Source organism: Chenopodium album, chromosome 6 (genome assembly GCF_948465745.1).
Source record: "Chenopodium album chromosome 6, dcCheAlbu1.1, whole genome shotgun sequence".
Taxonomy (NCBI): domain Eukaryota; kingdom Viridiplantae; phylum Streptophyta; class Magnoliopsida; order Caryophyllales; family Amaranthaceae; genus Chenopodium; species Chenopodium album.
The window spans coordinates 58824545-58847040 of NC_137839.1; the positions used below are offsets into that span (position 1 = coordinate 58824545).

Sequence of the window (22496 nt, forward strand, 5' to 3'; positions counted from 1 at the left end):
TTTCATGAAAATGGATTTGAAATGAAGGTTTTGAATTTTTTTTTTTTTTCTTTTATGTATATAAATGTGAGGAATGGGCAGTTACTTGCATTTACTGTGGTTAGTGGGTGGTAACTGTATAGTTAGTGGGATGTGAGTAAGGGTTTTATGGTAATTTTGGGGGTAGGTAGTTATGACTATAAGGGGTGTAGCCATTAGGAATTACACGAGGAGTAACGCGCTGACGGCTGTTAACTACGTATTTACCCCGAAAAGCTGTCTCTAGTTCTCTATAGTCGTGGCAAAAAAAAATCCCATTGAGACGATCATAATAATTCAGACAATTGAAATCGAAGATGACAGAGAAAGAGAGAAAAGGAACAACCAGCACTTCCGGTGCAACTCCCCCACCAGATCCTGTTCAACCGGAACAACAGCCTTATTATGGGACTTTTCAAGGGGTTGCCTGTTTCACCCAACCACCGCCTCAGCCGGTTATCGGTTTCCCTCAGCCTGCTCCTCCGCCTGGTGCCACCATCCTTTCTAATTACTATGGGAGGGGTTATCAGACTGTTCCTGGTATATTCTTTTCGTTAATTTCATGATGTTTTGAATTTTTAATGATTTTGTTGGTTTATTTTGATATGATTGTGGGAATTCTGAATTATAGCTGAATAATTGTTGAATTGTGTATCTTATTTGTGTTATTAAATGGTGTAATTGTGTTATTTTGGGGTAGTTGTTAGGTATGAGAGAATGTAAAAATAAGCTTTATTGAAGTGAAATAAGAAGTTAGGGATAAGTTATTGATCATATGTGTTGATGGGAAGCTTTTGGTTTGCTTGCAATACTCGAATGTTCGGCTTTTCTGCGTGGGCTTGGAGGGTTTTTTTCTGGGCTTATGGTATTTGAGTTGACAATTTGGTGACTGAAAATGAATAAAGTTTGTATTTTCATATGAGATCGATGGATTTGCAAATCAGCTGAAAGTGTGCAAATAAGATTATGCTAGTGCTGATTGGGGATGGATTTAGGTGGGGTGACGCTGTGACGGTGTGTTAGATTGGAGGAAAGAAAGAACAAGGTGATGAGGTTCGATTTTGTAAATAAGGATCTAAATATTGAGATTCTTCTTTTATGATACGATAGTGGAGAATGTTTTTAAAACCTTCAGTTAGTTGGAACTTAAACCTTATGTTGGAGATTAGGTGGATGTTTCTACTGCAAAATTTAATCTTTGTAATGATCATAATATGTTTATACTGCCTCCGTTTCTTAATTTTTACAACTTTGGAGGGTTGCACGGAGTTCAAGACAACATTTGTTTATATATTTTAAATGGAGAGAGAAAGATAGAGATGCATGTGATGAGGAGAAAGATGGAAAGAAATGACAACTCAAAAAGGAAAGAAAACATTTGTTTGGGAGCCCCATTTAACATAGTGGAAATTGTTCCCTATGAACAATAATGTGAATTATTGATCTAAATTACCATACTCTGGGGACAAGGACTTAATATAGATGTGAAAATGAGGCTCCAAGATGGTTGATACATTTATGGTATAGTTTGTAGCATGTGTACCCTATAATATCTCTGGCAGCAAGTGCCATAAAGAAGTTATAGTAACAAAGTAATTGGTTTGGTTTCTTGTTTAGAATTAAGTTAATTTGAATACGTGTGTGTTATTCACATGCCTATATCTCCCTCCTCCAGCTACAACAACCTTTGTTCATCATCACTCATTTCTCTTGTCCATTCACCACCACCATATTCCCTTTATCTATCATCCAGCCCCTACCTACATTATAGAAACAGGTCCACGAGTCCACGAGTATCAGATTGCAGGTGAAACACAATTCATCTTGCTGAAATTGGCTACCTGTTCTCCAGACCCATAAACAAAATTGACTAAAGTCTTTGGTTGATTTGACTTACAGATGGCCTCCAAATTACTTTTTTTACCTCCCTTTTTTAGTAATTACTCTCGAGTACAAATTGAACTATAATTTAATTGGAATAAAATAAACTGACACCTCTCCCCACTCCCCTTTAAAAAATTTGTTTTGTAAGGTGATACCCATTACCCAAGTTAAGTGTAGCAACCCAACATTTAATTCTAATTCTCTATATTTGAATTAAATCTAGTCTAATAAAGAATTACTTAAAGGTGAGTTAAGAATTAGATGTTGGAGTTTAAACGAGGTTCAATGTTAAGGCTATGGTAGATAAAATTATTAAATAAGCTATATGGGTGTCAAAGGAGGACTCTTAAGTCTTAACTCTAATTTGCTATAAATGAAGGCGTGCGTTTTAGAGTGCAAAGGGATTCTTAAGAAATCAACTCAAACCACTAGTGCTCAAAGACACAACATGGTGGAATGAGAATGCAAGAGTAGCAATTAAGAAGATGAAACATTATCACAAAATAAGGTAGCTAATAGGCTTCTTGGTAGATGGGAATGGGAGTTTGGGGATTAGGAAAGGGTATTGAAGGATGGGACTTCTTAATTTATTTTATGTTCCCCATCCCTTGTTTGACATGGTATTGGTAAAAGAGTATGAAGTTACTACTTTACCCTATTTAAAATTGTTAAAATTTTAAGGTATATTGTCATTTTGCTAAAGCCAGATAATTCCCTATTCTATTACTATCTTACCCTAAGCAACAAAAGTATGGGAATAGAAGCTAAATAGTCCCAAGCCTAATCCCACTAGCTAAACCTTTACCACTTAAATAAACAAAAGATTTTATGGACATGGTATAAAAGGATGGGACTTCATAATTTATTTTATGTTCCCCATCCCTTGTTTGACATGGTATTGGTAAAAGAGTATGAAGTTACTACTTTACCCTATTTAACATTGTTAAAATTTTAAGGTATATTGTCATTTTGCTAAAGCCAAATAATTCCCTATTCTATTACTATCTTACCCTAAGCAACAAAAGTATGGGAATAGAAGCTAAATAGTCCCAAGCCTAATCCCACTAGCTAAACCTTTACCACTTAAACAAACAAAAGATTTTATGGACGGTATAAAAACTCCCATTCCTATTCCCTATACTTCTACATACCAAACACCTCCTAAAGGCAAGGCAAAAAAAGTTATTTGCGAGCTTGGGTTAAGCTATATAAGGATTTTTACTCGAACTAGACTTGATGGTGAAATCTAGAGATTAGTTTGGAGGAGGCATGTGATGACCAAGGACATTTGTATGCTGAAAGTGTGTGAGGACAAAAACCAAAGAATTATTTGTTAACAAAAGCCAAGTTGGTGTACAAGAGACTACTATATTGAGGATTAGGAAGTCGATTGGATTTAAATTCAAAGATTTCAAAGGTAGGAAAGGCATTGAAGAATATGAAATTGAGGAAAGTTGTAGGGATGGTATTACTATCAGAAATGCTTGGGAAGATTAATATTGAGTGGCTCACAAGTTTAACAAGATTTGGAATACAAACAAGATATTATAATATTGGGAGAAACACACTTGGGTTCTTATCTATAAGAACAAAGGAGATGCATAAGTTGTTCAAGCTATTGAGGGATCAAGCTTATGAGTCATACAATGAAGCTGGGGGAGAGAGTGGTAGAATAATAGTGATGAAATATCCTAATATCTTAGTTAATATCTTTAGTCATGTGATACATGTAGAAATACTCGTGCAGATAGTACTGGAGATGCACAACACCATAAATAATCATTCACTAAAACCTTACAGAAAATGAAAAATAAATCACCAAAAAACTTCTCTCTATTTCTAATCTCAACTTTGCACAGAATTCTACCAACAAGAATTGCATGTTTAATGTTTTTTTAGTTTTTCCTTATTTTAAAAAGCAATGCCTTAGTACAATCATTATATCTGCATCTCCAAGTGCATTATGACTATTATTTTTCTAGCAGTTTTTTATTTCTAAAAAAATTAGATTTACTCCTACAGAATATCGTTGAAAATTTTGAAGGAATCATAAAAATATATGTCTATACTCTATAGGAATATTTGGAACCTTTGAGAGGTTTAAGGGAGGAGAAAGAACCATTATGGCCTAGATGGCTATAGCTTGAATATTGTGGATAAGAAAAAATGACCATTTTGTGAAACAAATTTTAAAGTCAGGAGTCTTTGCTAGGGTAGGACTGTGTATCTTGCTTCTCTATGATCCTTTTTCCATTGCCCGTATTTCAATTTTATAGTTCTGGCTTTAGTGATACTCAATTTGATTAGCATGCTATTTCTATCTTTCATTTTTGACCCGACTTTCTCTTTTTTTTTTTTTTTTTTTTTTTTGTATCATGAAGAAATTATCTAAGGAATAAAGTTGATGTCTAGATATTAGTGCCCCAATTCAGATCGATTTCCATACAGCCATAGTTGGTTTTTCTTTTAAACTGAAATTATGTAAAAATAAATTTATTGTATGAAGGGTGAAAAGGAACCCCAAACAGCAAGTTTTATTGGATCATTGAAGAATCAAGTGATGCTGGATTACTGAACTCTTTGGACAGTATTTTTTGAACATCTTTTAAGCTGAAGTAGAGTCTTCTATATGGAAAGAATCCAGTGCTTTGATATTAAAACTTTTGATATGCTTAAAACTGTTCTTTTTATTTCATAATTATGCTCAAGAAGTCAACACTCTCCAAGAATATCTAATGAAAAGCTCCTGGGACTTTTTTTTTTTGGTGTAATTACTTTATATTGATTTTGTAGTGTTGAAGTTGTGTGTTTATTGACCAGCCTTTTTATGGTTAGGTTATGTAATTGCTGAAGGAAGACCTTTGAGGGAGCCAAGACTTCCTTGTTGTGGAATTGGCATTGGCTGGATGTTGTAAGTTTAACGTCTTACTTTTTAGCTCTGTCTATTATTTGTTTTATTTGCAGCTAGCTTCTTGTTTCATCAAGTGACTTGATAAATCTTTTAGCTCTTTTCTGGCCAAGGATCTACTTATGTTTTTGGATGAACCATCATAGAAGTAATAATATGGTTTAAAACTAATGCTCAACAAATATGTGCATGCTATGGTGCTTTGTGATTTGTGGCTGCAGAATATTGATGTCATTTGTGCTTTCTTTTCTGGATAGATAATAGTCTACAGCAAGCTATGTTAGTGGTGCGTACTTGGAAAACCTTTCTGGAAATTTGATAGTAAAATTTGAACCTTTGAGTTGTTGAATGTTTGAAGCTTCATCCGATCCTTAGCTTGATATAAACTATGCATGTGGTTTCCCTTAGTGTTGTTGACTTACTATATAAAGTACACTCTTTGATCAATGTATTATTTTTTTGAGCAATCTCACACATGTCAAGTCTTCGGTATATGGTTGATATTGCATAGTTAGTATTGAGTGGCATTTAATATTGTATTGTTCTTGTTAAATAATCTATGATGTTATGTTGTCATTATGTTTAATGTTTGGAGTGAAGATAAGTACAAAAGCAATACCAACATATGTGGAGTAACCTTGGATAACTATTGATAAATCTGGCCTTATATCTTCTGGCAGAGCAATCTAAAAAATATAAAATAAAAAAAAAACAAAAGAGAGAGGGCTTGAAGAAGAAGTAAAAGGATTTATGTCTATTAAGTAGCTCACATGTTTCATTCTTCTGAAACACCTTTAATTCATACTCCTTGGTTCCCTGTCACTTTGTGACACCACAATTTCGGGTTTAGATCCCTCGTAGATCTTTAGAATAGGCTTTTTAGTTTTTACTACGAAATACAACTTTAGAATTCAAATTTAGTGATTTAGCTTGTACAGTGGATGGCAAGGTTGCGGACCAAATTGATGTTGCCAGGATCTAATTCTTGATCTTTATAGTGATGATACGGCTTTTTATTTTGGATAATTTTATTTCATCCCTCTTTTCTTTCTGATGCCAGTTTGGAGAAAAAGAGAGATTATTATCTTTGCGTACTTTAATTTCACCAATTCTTCTTAAGCTTTTGTATCTAGCTTGCTTGCTTCTTTGTGCTGGTAATAGTGATTGCAACCTGAACCAAAATCTCTAATTCTCCCTCTATTCGTGAAAACTCAACTCACTTTCTACTTTGGGGTGTGTTACCTTTTAGATTATTTCATTTTTGGCAAACCCTTTTTTTTTTACCTTACTCTTTCTACCTTCACACTCTCGTCTCACGCTTATTTTATTTCTCCTTTTCTTACACCGACCCACCTTTTTTACTCCATTTTACTTTATGCGCTTTTTTCTTGCACTAATTTTCTCCTTTTGTTTCTCCAAATTTTCATAGAAATGAGAGTTTACAGTTCCTGAGTCAGACTTTTTGGAAACAAGAGTATATCTATGTATCTAACTTTTCATGATATCTATATGTATTCATGTGTATATGGGACAAAGTAAGAAAATTGGACCTCTTGTATCTAGTTTTAACAATGGTTTGGTTTTGTAATTTCTACATGGTGACCTTCAAGATTGGGAAATTCTATCTAGTGGAACTTTTTTTTTTCTACCACAGTTTTTAGTGACCCTCTACATTTGATTAACTCTATGTAGTGTCATTATATTATTAAATAGCTAACCATTTCTGATTTTAGAATCAACCCTAATATCCTAACCTAGTAACCTGCCCCCAAAATATTTAACTAACACATTCCACCCTACCCAAAACCAACCCCTTCCCCCACCATTATTCCCAGCCACCCCTCCTTCGTTATTCCTGACCCACACCCTGCTGGCCAGCACCCTTCCTCCCTCAATCAACCCACCACCCAAAAACCAATTTTTGAAAATGGCGACTGAGGTTCAGAACGGATCTGACAATAACAGTGCTGTTGCTGCGACAACTGTTACTTTCTCAGTGTTCTAGCCACAACTTCAGGTTCAAGCCATAAATGCTGCTGCTGCTGTTCAGTTCTACAGGGTTGCGTGGGTTAGGAATTTCGTGGTGGTGGGTGTGAGTTTTCGGGGTGGTGTGGATTTTTTGGGTGATGGATTTGAGCTTTGAAGTGGATGGGGTTTTCGTGGGTATGTGTATTCGAGATGGGTGGGGTTTTTTTGGGGTGGAGGCCACTTCTGGGTTTTCGAGATGGTTGGGGTTTTCGCGGTGGTAGGTAAAGGCGTAAAGCTTTTCGTGGTGGTGAGGGTGGGTTTTGGGGAAGTGGATGGTTTTCGGTGGGTTTCAGCTTGCGAGTGCAGGTTAGCTGGTTTTGGTGGCTTAGGTGGTGGAGGTAGGTGATGGTGTGATTGTTAACCAAGGGGTAGGTTAGTGATTTACTCGCTACGTCTCTAAGCAAGTATATGGGTCAGACTTTAAAATCATTGACCATAAAATACTCTTAATCTTTTAGAGATAATAGGGACAAAGAGAGTAATTGATTAAGGTCAAATGGGGCAAACTAATAGGGACAAAGAGAGTAATTGATTAAGGTCAAATGGTTAGCCATAAATCAATAGGTTAGCTAATTTAGTGGAATTAGGCCTCTACATAGACTTAATCAACTCTAGGGAGTCATTTGAAATTATAGTCTAAATTTTTGTCTACTAGATATAAAATCCGAATGTAGAATCCACACCCCCCCCCCCCCCTTTTTTTTTTTTTTAAATGATCCTGCTAGGTCAATAACCTGCTGTGAAAATTTATTTTGCATGATAAATACACCCTTTTCATGAGGATTATCGTGATGTCCTGGCCTCAACGTGGGGAAAATTTAAATTTCTAGTTCAAGTTCTAATGTTCATCTTGACCCTTCTGTTTTTGCAAGGTTTATTTCTGGTTTCTTCTTTGCGGCCTTACCTTGGTATGTTGGAGCCATGATTCTACTTTTTGGCAGACTGGATTATAGAGAGAAACCTGGACTTGTGGCATGCATGGTAGCTGTAAGTCTTTTTAGTTTTCCACTTTTTAATGTACTTCCCACAATGTTGTCTAAAAGTAATCTTGTCTTGATGAACTGATTGGATTGTTATAAAACTACTGAAAGTTGTTTTAAACTCTGATCTTAACAACAACACCCCCCCCCCCCACCCTCTTTCCCGGTTCCCCCTACCTAGGAAAGGGTAAGAAAAGACAATCTAGTATTTTTGTTTTAAAATCGTATATTTAACCTTATTTAGATTTTATTATGACATGGACGTGTTCATGTTAATTGAGGATATTACTTGTGATTATTAACTAATTTCTCCATCTTTCTCTTATGATGCAGACTATTCTGTCTATAATTGCTATCGTATTTGGAGTAACAAATGGTGATGACTTCTGGTGACAACTTGATGTTTACAAAAGAAATCGAAGTTGTACATCCTGCCTTCTTGCATGAAGCAACATACATCCTCCTTTTTTTTCCTGTATGAATTTGCTGAAATCCTCGGTTGAATTTGCTGTTTATAACATCTCTTATGTGTCAATTCCTATAGGTTGGTATAAATGTTCATTTGATACTTGAAATGCTATGGTACTTTGGCGTTGAGATTTGATAGTGCCTGCTGACAACAATATAATTTGTACAGTTTTGTGACGCGTTATTTGCTGGAAGAAAGGCTGTTTGTCCTGTTTTGTGTGTATGCAACTACGCGTATATTTCATCATTGTAAATACAGCAATATGCTCTTCTGATGTGTCTGTTTGGCAACTCATATTGTGGATTTCTGGAGTAAAGGGGTTAATTTGTCAGTGGTTGAATATTAGTCCCTTCGTTGCTGTTTATGGAATATGTCTTTTATTAAGGCTGTGCACAGATTTTAAGGAAATGAAGCAAGCAATTAAAGTTGCACCAAGTAATTATTGATATTGCATTAGTATTTTTCTCACTTAGTTTTGTATGGGGTCATTTGGTCGTTTTAAGGAAATTTGAGAACATGATAAACGTAAAGTGTTTATCTAGAGGTAAAGTACATTAATTTGGTAAGGGTGGCAACGTAATTTCAAATTTTGGTGTGTCTAAATATTGATTTTTTTTTGTAAGGGATCTATGTAGAAAAACGTATAAGCATGGAAGATTCAAAGCTTATACTGTGGCTTAAAGTCTTAAACCCCCAAAATGAAAACCCTTGGGAAACTTTTAAGGGGGCGTTTGCCGTTTGGTTCAAACAATGGTATGGATTTGGAATGAGGAATGAAATCTGGGTGATATGGGGTTGGAACTTGATACTTAATCATATTATGGTATGGGGTCATAATATGATAATGGTATGGGTTTATTACTTGATGGTTAATAATTGTGTGTTTAGTTTACTTTCAAATTGATTTGATTTTTTTCTATTGATAAGATCATAACTAGAATTATTGATATGATTCTAAATTATAATACATCTTGTCAAAAAGCTTATAAACCCCTATATTTGGAGATTGAGCTATGTAACTTAAGTTTAAAATTCTTAAAATCAACAACCAAATATATGTACTGTCGTATTGGTTCTAATAAATATACCTCATCCCCACATCCACTAAACCAATTTAGCTTTGTGAACCAAACTTACACCGAACCATTTGAGCTTTAATCTTCTAAATTAAAAACTCAAAACTTTGAAAATGAGTGAAATGATTACTGCACAGAACCTTAAACCCTAAATTGCAAGTCACGGATAATTGAAGAAATAGTTTAAAATCCAATCAATTTAATTAACTTGGCATTAGTAGATCTCAGATGAATTGATCAAATGAAAATCTGTTGTGCCTACAGATAGATACTTACAGGATAGGAAAAATTGTCAAAAACCATCTTTAACACTTTTTTGTGAAAAAAAAAAAAAAAAAAAACACTTTATAAAATTTTCTTGTAAAAACACAACTAAAACCAGATTTATTTATTTATTTATTTGTGAAATAACATCTTAAGCTGGTTTCGGGGCTTTGACCTTTTATTCCGGCATTGACCTTCACGTGAGGGTCACGTGCACAACCCCTCCCTCCTCAAAACCACCAAAACCACAACCTAACCAACCCCAACCGTCGACACCACCACCTAGCCACCACAGGAACCACCTCTCAGCCATCGACACCACAATCCATCAACATAGCCATAGTCATCGCCTACCCAAATCACTCTTAACCATCGGAAAAAATATCTTTTCTTTCTTTTTTACCCTTTTTCCCCTCCAATTAGACTCTCTCACTCCTCTATTGAAGGGAAAAACTCCATTATTTTACTCGAATTGCTGCAAAGAACAACCTCAATTAATCTAACTTTGTGGTAGGTAAGTTGTTAATGTTAATAAAACTGATCCATTGTTGTTAATTTCGTTGACTTTTTATTTATCTTAAATCTAGGGTTTCCAATTGGGGAGAAAGGGGGGAAACTACTACCTACCCTCCACTCCCCTCTCTATTGGTTTTTGGGGGAGGGTACACCTTTCCAGGTGAATTTGGATGGTTTTGGGTGTGACGTGGGTGGTTGTGGAGGTTGGTGAGGATTTTTGCGGGCGGGTTTAAAATGATTTGGATGGGTGGTGATGACAGCTAGGTTGATTATGAGTTGTGATGTCGACGGCTGAGAGGTGGTTCCGTGGTGGCTTGGTGGTGGTGTCGTCTGTTGGGGTTAGCTATACTATAGTTTTAGTGGTTTTGTGGAGAGAAAGGTTGAGCACATGACCCTGACATGAGGGTCAACGCCGAAAACAGGGTCAATCCCCTTAAACAACCTAAGGTGTTATCTTATAAAAAAAAAACTGGTTTTAGTTTTGCTTTTATATAAAAAAAATTATCAGGTGTTTACAAAAACAGTGTTATAAAAGATGGTTTCTTACAATTTTTCCTAAATGATATCACAATCAACTAATCAAGTATATAAAAGAGTGGAACGGGGTGTATTAAGAAGGCTCTTGACCATTGCTTAGGCTGTTTGGTTCTGCCGCAGCAAGCGAGTATATGCAAACGAACAGCTTGATGTGTGCTTCGTGGTTGCGGGTTTCATTCGTATGGTCTATGAGCATAATGTGTATACTGGGAAAGTACTCCAATCCCCTCCTTGTGCTACACAAACCAGAGTGCCTAAGTGGAACTGTGGAAATGTCCGCAAGCTGACGTTAAAATTAATGTAGCACCAAGAAAATACCGGCGTCCTGGCCTGTTGAAGCTGCGTAGGCTGCTGCGGTGGTGATTCCCTAGCTGATGCAAGCAAAGAAAGCAAAGCTGCTCTTGGCTTTTCCCCATTGTAGCTGATTTATGATGATATTCGGGTACTAGCTAGTTCCTTTCATGTTTTAGGAAACACAGTCTGATTTGGAATAAAATCTCCCGTTTTCCCTCAAAAAAAAAAAAAAAAAAATAAAAAAAAGATTCAACACCTTTTGGTAATACATGTCTAAGCCCTTATTAGTCATCTCTTCCCAATCCATGAAGGCTCGTTTGAAGTAAATGCCAAGGCTAGCAGCTAGCCTCAAGGAAGATTGTGAGACATAGACATCCAAAATTAATCGGTGCAAGTATGTAACAACCTCAATTCTGCTACAAAAGTCTAATGCATAGACCGTAACACTCAAGCATATCACAAATATCAAACTGAAAATTGCAAAAGCAGGATCTTTTAAGACGGTAAACAAAACAAATAGAGCTTGTAAAACTCATTTCTTGTCTAAGACAAACTATCATAAAACCATAGTTAACCATAATAATTCAAAATATGTTCTGAAGACAAAATTTTGGTCTCTGACTACAACGCGGCACAAGAGATCTGTCCTCACATGAACAAGTTAGGCCTTGATGCCTTGTATGTTGTCTTAAGCTTCCTGGATGGTGGCCTCACCTTCTTGAACACCATTGGGAACTTGATATCGCTGCTGTGGAACTGCTTGGTGCTCTCCCTCTTGCAAAGCTCATCGGGAACTGTTGCTGTCTTGATGATCTGGATGCATGGAGCCCTGACCCTGTGACGAGAAGCCATCTCACAGTACATCTGCTCAACTGCACCATTCAAGGTTGTATCACGGTACTCCTTGTACATGTTGTGGTAACCGGTTCTGCTCTGGTACCTCAACCAGATACCGTAGTTCTTGATTGTAGTTGGGTTCTTCTCATAGATCTGAGGTCAAATCATAAATGATGAGAGAGAAACAGGAAGCACAATAACTAAAACTAATCAACAGAAAAAATAATATGCTTCCATTGATTCTCAAAACAATGGATACTTTTGTATCCTAAAAGGTCAATATGTGTTCACTTGAACACTAGTTCAATCATTCATATTCAGTTTCCCCAGGTGTATACTCAAAGAACTACTGTCATTGTGTATGACTTCCATATATCTTCGACAGAGATCCAAGCTGGTACATAATAGCCCTACTACAAACTACATTTCTAAAATGTCCATTCCACCACAAGCAATATCACATCTTAGAAGAAATGACTTATAATTCCATTAAATGTACTTTCAAATAATATGAAATTGTGAACGTCTAAAGCAGCAGACTTCCACGAATTGTTCGATAAAACTACAAAAGAGCAATTGACCAATACCAAAAGCCAAACTATAACAATGAAATATGTAAACAATATAATATTTTTTCAAGGCATCAATAACAAAGAAGATATCTATTAGCCGCCGATGAAAAACAATCAAACCTAATCAAGGCACATTCGATAACCCTAAACACACACAATCAAAATCACCAATTCATCTTCATATGAAATTAAAATTCTGCTACATGATAACCTAATAAACAAAAAAGATATTAAAAATGAACACAGTACCTCATTAATGGCAAGAACTTGACCATTGCTCTTCTTAACCTTCTTCAGCTTCCTCAAAAAGTACCTAAAAAATACAAAAACCCCATTAAATCCCTTCAAATTCATAACCTCAAAACAAAAAATAAAAAATAAAGAGAAAATCTTACCAGAATTTGGACTTAGCACGGACCTCATTGGTGGCCCAAAGCTTCATCCTGTAGATCTTAGGGTGTTCATCGGACTCAGTAGGGAGAGCTCTCCCAACAACTTGGTATTGATGAAACTGCATTAAAATTAACCCAGAAATCAGCGAAAAATACCCAGAAAAATCATGAAATTAAAACAAAATCAAGTTGATAAGATCTAATTGAAAGACTGAAACGAAGGAGAGAAATGTTGATGATTACTGACCCTGTACTGAACCATTTTCGATGAGCTCAATCCCCCTCTCTCTCTTTCGCTCTGAAAGGTTTAAGCTGCGGAATTGAAGAAGACTGAAATTAGGGTTTTCCAGTGATTTTATATGGACCGTTTTATTGAGAAATGAAGAAACCCTAAAGTATTGGATCTGTATTTGTGTAAATGATGATGGGCCTTTTCAAAGCCTTATACCATTAATCGGGCTTAGTTGTAAGTTTAGTTGGTCATGGCCTCATGGGTAACTTCTTTTTTTTTTTTTTTTTAACCTAAAATACTCTAAAGCTCAAAATCAAATTAAAAATTTTAAAAAAATTATTCTTTTTCGAAAGATATACAGAATTTCAATTTATATGTTAAAGAGTTCAACATTTTGGGTTAAATAAAAGAAAATAATAAAAAAGGAGTTCAACCTTTGATTACACATTCTCGTCGATAATCATTTGTAAGTATAACTAGTTTTAAACTCGTGCAATGCACGACTGTTTAGTGTATTGTAATTTTTATTTTAAGAAAATAAACATCAATAAAATAATATAAGATCTCAACATTATATATAATAGGTTAATATATTTTTTTTCATATATAAACATTACTATTGAATTTTATAGTAATAGGCAATATTATAACAATATTTTTAGGTTAGTATTTCTAATGTACATTACAATTAAAAGCCAGTCAAATTTAAACAATTTGTCATCTATAATAGTTACAATTTATAAATATTCTTTGACAATTTATAAGGAATTCTTTTACTCCACAATACAATATAAATACATATAAGGGCTACAAATTTAATTTTCTAATTCATTGTTCTACAATATACATAAAATAGAAAAACATGCTTATCAAAAGAGAATTTGTATCCCAATTAGAACTTCACTCACCATTAGTCATTTTGGCCCCGTTCTTTAGAGCTGCTCTGCTGTGCTGAGTCCTACTGTGTTTTGCTCTGCTTTGTTATGCTATGCATCATCATCATCATTATTATTTTATTATAGTAGTAGTAGTAGTAGTAGTAACGTAGTAGTAGTAGCAGTATTAGCTGTAGCAGAAGTAGCGATAGCAGTAGTAGAAGTAGCAGTAGCAGCAGCAGCAGCAGTAGTAGTAGTATTAGGGGTCTTCACCTTTGACACAATCGGGGTCGTCTGACTTCGTTCTTGGTCGTGTTGTGTCAGCGACGGCTCAGCAAAGCGGGACAAGTATGGGGCACGTTGCAGAGCTATTGGCTATGGTTTTCTTCCTTTCTCCTTTTTTCGTTTGAGGAATTAAAGAAGGATGTTATGCGTTGCTGAAACGGGTTCAGGCGTTCGCTAAGACTCAGGATATTGGTGCTCGTGCAGCTACTCACATCTTCGATAATAATAATAATGATGTCTGCTCCGCTTTGCTGACTCCTGCTCTGCTCTACCCTGAAGCTCAAAAGAATAGGGCCTTAGTCTACAATGACCTTTCTGCAAATCAAACATAACAATTCTTTTAAATGTGGAAAATATATTTTGATCATACATAAGCGAAACTTTACATATGAATGCATAGTAAAATGAAAATAGAAAGGTATTTACTATTTTTAGCGGTGGGTTTATGAACAATTAACTTCCTTTGAGATAAAACACAAATTTGTTTAAATAATTTTTTGGTGAAAAAAATTACTTTCTAAATAGGCATGATTAGGGGATTGAGACAGAAGAGATATATGATTAAAAATATATATATTTTTTCTTAAATAGGCATAATTAGGATAGAAGAGATGTATGATTTTTTTTTTTTTATATATAATTATTTTCTTGAGTAGGCTTGATTACGGCATTGGGATGGCAAAAGTGTATGATTATTTTTTCTTTTGTAATTAAAAAAAAAAAAATTAAAACAAGAAAAATAAGAAGATGATAAGTGTTCTTCCAACTTCCTGTTTTAAAATAATAATATTGATGTGTCAATCAAATAAAACTGAGGAAATATTAAATAAGTGCATTGGAGATTATGAAAACAAAAACTGAATGGATATAGGCTAGAGGTGATCAAGTTGAGCCCGGTCCAATTTGGGTAGGTTGTGGACAATTTTTTTCGGCCAATTTTTAAAAAAATTTGGACGGGCTTGAGAAATCAATTTTATGCAATTTTAGTTGTTTTTTTTGCCCGACCCGAATATGGCCCAAAAGGCCTCTTGGCCCTTCAAGTTTGGGCACACATTTTTTTGCCCAAAGTTTGGCCCGAATCCTCCCCTCTAAATGGCCATATTTTTTAACCTTGGCCCGGTCTGGCCCGTCCACTAATCACCTCTAATATAAGCATATATATAACATAAATAAATAGAGGTCATACATCCTATCTTATTGTTACATCTTACAAAATATTTTGTTTAGCCGTAATATTTTAACACATAAACGGTGATAAGCCTTAACGTTTTAATACATGGCGGTGATGCCTCATACAAGTAAACAAAAAGGCCCATATACGAAGGAGTGTTGGAGTGAAAAGGGGAAAGTTAGCTGGTCGTTTTACTCTGACCAGTTTTTTTTTATTATGGGATTGTTTGCTACGTTAAACGCAAATGCAAAGTTGATTTATGTTGTTTCTTGCTTGGTCAGGGAAGGCTCAACCATCGAATCAAGCACACATGCAAGTTGAAATTACATATCACTACCACTTGGTTAAGCAAGGGTCACTCGATCAAGCACGGGTTATTATTGGGATGTTTGTAGGTTATTATTGGCCTTAATATATGAATAAACACATAATCTTTTAAGCTTCCTCATCTCTTCATTTACCTTGTGAATTTTTATACATTCCATGGTTGAGGTAATCAAAATACATATACAAAAAAGTTATATATTACTCCCTCCGCTTTTAAATACTTGCTCCACTTTTTTTTTCGGTTGTTTTTAAATACTTGGTCCATTTTCTTTTTTAAAAAGCTTTTACAATATTTAATTCATTTCTCTCACCTATTAGACCCAACATAAATCATATTTTATTAATTTCCATTCTCTCCACTACTTTTGCCTTATACAATTTTTAATTCTTCCACCTACTCCATTACCTCCATATTTTATTACTTTCTCCAATTTCTCCTAAAGCTCCGTGCATGGAGAAATGAAGCAAGTATTTAAAAATGGAGGGAGTATTCTTTAGACATAAGTTTACTCAACTCCGACCTCTCACCTAAAACTATATATATGTGGGAGTGGTTTATGAACCTTAAAAAATGTTCCCTCGAATACATTTGAGCACTTTGGTCGTATTGGAATTCATTTTCAAGTAAGTGATTAAATCACGCCAAAACAAATTTCCTCCATTGTTCAGCAAGATTGTTTTGTTATTCTTGTTCATTATCTCCATTAACTATTTGTATTAGACTCATTATAAAATAACTATGAGTGTTTCACAAATTTGATGCAGATGGCAAGATGGCTCGTGCCATGGTGGACACCAACCACCATGCACTCACAATTGCCCTAGTAGCAAAAATACTCGGATGGGCACCCAAGAAAAATAGGATGTAACATTAACTCAAAAGTTATTTTGATACATTTTGTGACAAGAAATGTGAACAAGAAGTTGGGAGAATGGAAAAGAAAATACAATTTAAGCATCACCATGAACGACTTCAATTTGGTGCGGGAATGAATTTTCTCCGTGCTAGCAAAGCAATTGAAATGCCTCGGATAAATTTTTTACTTGTAATAGGTGGTCAGACATGCCTCATTTGTAATACATGAACTCCCACAAAACAAAACAATAAAAAAAAACCACTTCCTATCAGCCATGCAAGTGATGGAGCCACAACAAAAAGCAACATTGAACACACAACTCGCATGAACCACCCATAAATACAAGTGATAGAGCTATAAGATAAGGCAACATCAAAGAAACACCTTGCTGCAAAAGAAAAATCAATGATGGTACCTCGAACCTTGTTGCAACGCAAAGGCAAGCACCTAGCCAAAATGGAAGCATGTTCAAGCTACAACAAAAGCTAATGCCAATAAAAATGAAGCAAGTCCAAAGACCCAAGAAACATTATCACTTCTTCAAAGCTCCCTTCGGAAGTTCAAAGAAGCAACTCTTCGTCAAAGACAAACATAAAGCAACAAAGAAACAAGCTCACATGCCAGCAATCAAGAAGAATCAAGCTTAAGCATCGACATTAGACAAGACTGCAAGATGCAAATCATGGCATTCCAGAGACGACAATGACAATCACGATAAGAGATGTTCGTTTGTCTATTGTATTGCTCATAAGTTGATGAAGTCATCGACAACTTAAGAGTTAATCTGTAGGATGGTAGAATCCAACTCTCTTTGAATGCATTTCATGGCTCTATAGTCATTTTACTTGGGTTTTCTAGACTTCAAGGAAAAAAAATCATTTTTTTTTGGCAACAGAGCTAAAAAAGAATCAATACAAACAAACCTAGGACAAAATAAAATTTAAAATTAAAACGTGAAATACGGTAATTGACGACGACGAGCACAACCCGCCAACCAATGACCTGGAGACGCCCAAGAACGAGGAACCTTACAAACTTGACAAACCAGGAGACTCTGAATAGAAACCCACTGTAGACACCCATTTGTGTCTCCCCAAACCCAAACCCGGTGATGAGTACCTTTCACGTCGAATCATAATCGAATGAAGCGAAAGTGTGGAAAGGTCTAGTGTTGCGGAAAGTTTTATTTTCTTTTCTCTTCTCTCTGTTTTTGAAAACTTTATTTTAAGAAAACAGTCAATCCAGTTTGGTTGGTCCATGATATGGGTCCAATAATGGTGTAGTTGGACAGGATTTGCAAAGACCTTTCCAACGATATATTATAAGCCCAATTCCGATGAATATTGAGGAAGTTATGGCCAATTTACTAAACTGGGCCCAGTTTGAGCTTTAAGTACGGCCCTATGATCTAGGGGAGGGCCTAATATAGTTTATCATTCCTAATGTAATTAGGAATGGTTTTAGTCTTCTAGAACATTCTAGAAGGTCTTATCATTCTTAATTCAATTAGGACTCTTCAGAGTTTTAATCAGATCAAATAGCATTTTCGATTGAAATTATATTATTTTATCTTCCAGTACGGGAAATTTATCAGATTTTCGAAAACGCGTTAAAAGTCAGTTTGGCGTCCAACCCCAGGCCTTGGCGCCTGGAATCAGGATTGGCGCCAGACGCCAGCCATTGGCGCCTGGCGCTAGCCACTGGTCCTGGCGCCAATTAGCCAGGGCTGGCGCCAAGGTGGTTTTGCGGTCTTCAGACTCTGTTTTGATAAATTATCTTTTTTGGATGATTTTCTCTATAAATATCGTATCAAAAACTCCGTTTTCATTCACCAAGAATCATCAATTCTCTTCTTCTCTCATTAATTCACAAATCATTCACCAATATTCATCTACAATCAAATCGTTCATCTCTATTATTCATTCTTTTCTTAAATTCTTTCTTTCAAATACAAAATTCCGCATTCATTAGATCTAGAAACACCTAGCCATATTCGAAGTTGCCTTCGCCCTAGACGTGAAAGGTTTTAATTTCTGAGGGTTTGGTCCCAAATCTCTATTTCAATTATTTAATTTAATTGTTTTGATTATTACTTTCCTTGAAGTTACTAACGTGTGTATTTTGTTAATAGAAAGAGGTACGAGGCATCCAAGTAAGTACTTTAATGGTTTAATTGATATTATGATGTAGAAATCATGCTTAGATTATTATTTTGATTCCTAGTATCATGTCTAGGGTAACTTTAATATCAAGCATGATTAAAAGTATGATGCTTCCTATTTTCTTCCTAATATTTATTCATGTTAGTATCATGTTAGGGTTAAAGATTTGATTTTTAATGCTTAGTGACATGCTAGGGTTTGTTATTAATCTTGTTAGTATCATGCCTAGGATCTTGCTATTTTTATTATGCTTTAATATTAACATGAATATGATTATGATTATAATTGTTATAATGATTATGAATATTATTATTTTGATGATTATTTTATTTATGATAATTATTTCAATTATTATTAATATGATGATTATTTTCTTTTATGATTATTGTCATGATTATTTCAATTATAATTTATTTTTATGATGATATTCATTATTATGTTGCTTGATGCTTATTCTTTATTGCTTGATCACCTTTTATTGCATGTTAAAGGGAATTTGTACTTGCAACCACGCTTAATAAGATAATTAATAATCTTGTTAGGTTAACTTTGATTATAATTCAAGTGATCGCCAATAATAGTTTATTTGTGCATTAAATTCAACCAACATAGATAAACAGGTTTAGGGTTAATCCTATTGATTGTATGTTAGTCAGAAAGCGCACATGAATACGAGCAGAATAAAGTAGAGGCCTATTATTAGGGCAGGTTCAATCTCTTTTAGGTTGGATTTGTACCATCATCCCCGAACCCTATTTTGGTTCATGACCTTATGGAGTTGACGATCTCTTGGATCGTTAAGGGGTGTAACCTTCACCTCGTGAATGGTTTACAAGTTCCTTAAAAAACTTGTTGGCGACTCTTTTGCTCTATCTTCTTCCCTTTTGGACGCCACCGTACTTTAGTGTATGATCACAGTGGGGTTCAAGCTAGTGAGATTTTAAAGGCTTGAAATTATTCCCTACACCCACAATTCCCGAATGAGCCAGAAAATCGAAATGTCCATATTCCCCCGAATGAGGAAGCAACCAACAGAGTACCACAATCCGTATATATTCGAATTTTAAAAAAAAAAACCCTTACGAAATGCCTACTCCAAACCCTATAAACAAGTCTGCAACTTCGTCTGCAACGCCGAGGCGGCAAAGAAAGCACGACACCCGCCCCCAAGTACCTCCAAAGAAACGACCTCCCGAATTATCCAACCAACACCTGCTCTATTCGATAAACAATCCCAAACAGGCAAGCACCATCTATAACCAAACAGACCGTAAGATCGACAGCAGGTAAACCCTGTAAGGATAAGAAATCCTCTAACTTGCCACAGAAGGAACCACATTAGAAGATAAAACCGAAGCCTTCCAGCATTGAGCACACTTACTAAGAGTCTTCCAATAGTTGCAAAGTGGACAATTGAGTCCGGTGACCAAACAACCTGACAGAACCATAGTTGATTGCGAGTAACTGTAGGGAATATTTCAAGCATTACCTCTAACTTGAACCCCACTGTTATCATACACAAAAGTACGGTGGCGTCCAAAGGGAAAGAAGATAGAGCAAAAGAGTCGCCAACAAGTTTTAGGAACTTGTAAACCGTTCACTAGGTGAAGGTTACACCCTTTAACAATCTAGGAGATTGTTAACTCCAATAGGTCTGGAACCATGACTGGTAGTTCAGGAATGAAGGTACAAATCCAACCTAAAAGAGAAAGAACCTGCCCTAATAATAGGCCTCTACTTTATTCTTCTCGTATTCATGTACGCTTTCTGACTAACATTCAATCAATAGGATTAACCCTAAACCTGTTTAATCTATGTTGGTTGAATATTAATGCACAAATAAAACTATTATTGGCGATCACTTGAATTATAATCATATTAACCCTAAACAAGATTATTAATCATCTTATTAAGCGTGATTACAAGTACAAATTCTCTTTAAACATGCATAAAAGGTGTGATCAAGCAATAAGAAATAAATATAATCAAGCAACAATAATCATAATATATTATAACTTTAATCTCAAAATAATAATAATAATTATAATAACAATTATTATAACAATAATAATAATCATAATTAAAATAATCATGTTAAAGCATAATAATAGTAAGATCCTAGGCATGATACTAACAAGATTAATAACAAACCTTAGCATGTCACTAAACAATAAAAATCAAAGCTTTAACCCTAACATGATACTAACATGAATATTAGGAAAAGAATAGGAAGCATCGCAGGAATCACAATTGTCATATTTGATATTAGAAATTATAATTATTACCCTAAACATGATACTAGGAAGCAATAAAACATCCTAACATGATCTCTATATCATAGTATCAATAAATCAACTAAAATACTTACTTGGATGCCTCGTATCTTTTTCTAATAACAAAATACGCGCGTTAGTAACTTCAAGGAAAATAATAAAATAAAACAATTACATTAAAATAATTAAAATAGAGATTAGGGACCAAACCCTCAGATATTAAAACCTTTCACGTCTAGGGAGAAGGCAACTTTGAACTTGGCTAGGTGTTTCTAGATCTTGTGAATGCAGAATTTTGTTTGTAAAGGTTGGTTTAGAAAAGAGAGAGAGTATCAAGAATTTCTTGATGAGAGTTGGTTATTGAAAAAGGAGAGATATGACCTCTATTTACAGAGAAAAAAGAGGGTCGAAAAATAAGAAAAGAATCCGAATTCGAATCGAAATAAAACTAAATGGACAACAGTTTTTGTGAATTTTGTTTTTATCATATCTTTTGATCCAGAAGTCCAAATAAGGCATATAATATGTCGTTGGAAAGATCTTGAAGTCTACTTTCCAACCCAATTAAAATCAGATTAAAATATTTTGTATATAAAAAGATATGGCTGAAATAGTAGGACGGTGTTAATTTTGGATAGAGTTTTGTATTTCTTTCATATCTTTTTTGTTATAGCCTGAAATTAATATTATAATATATCATTGAAAAGATAATTTTAATATCTATCCAACCATATAAGATTTGGATAAAGATTATGAGGCACGAAAATAATATCTGATTGTCTTTGAATATCTTTAAATTCGAATAGAATTAGGATTAAAGAAAAAGAAAGTTTTTATAAAAGGAAAGTTTTTATTTAACTCAAATTCTTTAATCTTATCTTTTCAAAAAGAATAATTAAGATCTTTTAGAAACTTATAGAAGCTTCCAATTAATCCTAATTAGTTTAGGAATAGGATTAAACCTTTGGACCCTCCACATGATCATTGGCCGAGGTAAGATCCAGTTTGGGCCCAGTTTAGTATTTTGGCCATAACTTCCTCATTATTCATCGGAATTGGGCTTATAACAATCGTTGGAAAGGTCTTTTCAAACCCCATCCAACTACACCATTATTGGACTCATATCATGGACCAAAATAAAATGGAATGCCCATTTTTCATAAATAGGGTAAGAAAAGAAATATTTTCAAAAACAGAAAGAAGAGATATTTTAATAAAAACATTCTCATCACTAGACTTTTCACACTTTCGCTTTGTTCGATAATCAATGACATAAAAGGTACTCATCACTGGGTTTGGTTTTGGGGAGACACAAATGGGTGTCTATAAAAGCCCCCACTTTGACTGAGTTTGGAGATACGCAAGTTTCGAAAACAATAGTCAAAGTAGCGATAGGGACGGCGAATGATTCAGAACGTTCTGCGATCCTAAATCATTCTTGTAACACCGATACCTGCAAAACTAGCGTTAGTTAAACAGATAAAAGAGTTAAGAAACGTGTATCTTGTAGCGTCGAGCACATGTCTCTGGAAGTAACCG

The 22496-nt window shown here is 34.9% G+C and overlaps 2 protein-coding genes across 3 annotated transcripts; one reads left to right on the forward strand and one right to left on the reverse strand.

Moving 5' to 3' along the window:
* The first annotated feature begins 214 nt into the window (after positions 1 to 214).
* LOC145636115 (large ribosomal subunit protein eL20z-like) lies at positions 215 to 8509 on the forward strand. 2 transcript variants are annotated; one of them, XR_014114030.1, is made up of 5 exons: positions 215 to 558; positions 4738 to 4813; positions 7711 to 7825; positions 8152 to 8362; positions 8456 to 8509. XR_014114030.1 is itself a non-coding variant. In XM_081687571.1 (4 exons), the coding sequence occupies exons 1-4, from the start codon at positions 336 to 338 to the stop codon at positions 8209 to 8211; spliced, it is 474 nt and encodes a 157-aa protein (XP_081543697.1). In that variant the 5' UTR covers positions 215 to 335; the 3' UTR covers positions 8212 to 8509. The 2 variants fall into 2 exon arrangements, 1 of the variants encoding a protein (XP_081543697.1); XM_081687571.1 differs by having other exon boundaries at positions 8152 to 8509.
* A 2876-nt stretch (positions 8510 to 11385) lies between these two features.
* On the reverse strand, positions 11386 to 13178 carry LOC145636116 (large ribosomal subunit protein eL20y). Its single transcript, XM_081687572.1, has 4 exons — positions 13023 to 13178; positions 12779 to 12894; positions 12633 to 12696; positions 11386 to 11964 (listed from the first exon to the last, which is right to left on the reverse strand). Exons 1-4 carry the CDS (start codon positions 13035 to 13037, stop codon positions 11623 to 11625), a joined length of 537 nt encoding a protein of 178 aa, XP_081543698.1. The 5' UTR covers positions 13038 to 13178; the 3' UTR covers positions 11386 to 11622.
* Between the last annotated feature and the right edge of the window lie 9318 nt (positions 13179 to 22496).

Excerpts from the sequence above, each read along its gene's own strand:
- LOC145636115 (XM_081687571.1), top strand. The coding sequence starts at position 336 with ATGACAGAGAAAGAGAGAAAAGGAACAACCAGCACTTCCGGTGCAACT. Across the intron at positions 559-4,737 it reads GGGTTATCAGACTGTTCCTG|GTTATGTAATTGCTGAAGGA; the intron begins GTATATTCTTTT and ends TTTTATGGTTAG. Across the intron at positions 7,826-8,151 it reads TTGTGGCATGCATGGTAGCT|ACTATTCTGTCTATAATTGC; the intron begins GTAAGTCTTTTT and ends CTTATGATGCAG.
- LOC145636116 (XM_081687572.1), bottom strand. Across the intron at positions 12,697-12,778 it reads CGTGCTAAGTCCAAATTCTG|GTACTTTTTGAGGAAGCTGA; the intron begins GTAAGATTTTCT and ends TGTATTTTTTAG. Across the intron at positions 11,965-12,632 it reads AAGTTCTTGCCATTAATGAG|ATCTATGAGAAGAACCCAAC; the intron begins GTACTGTGTTCA and ends ATTTGACCTCAG.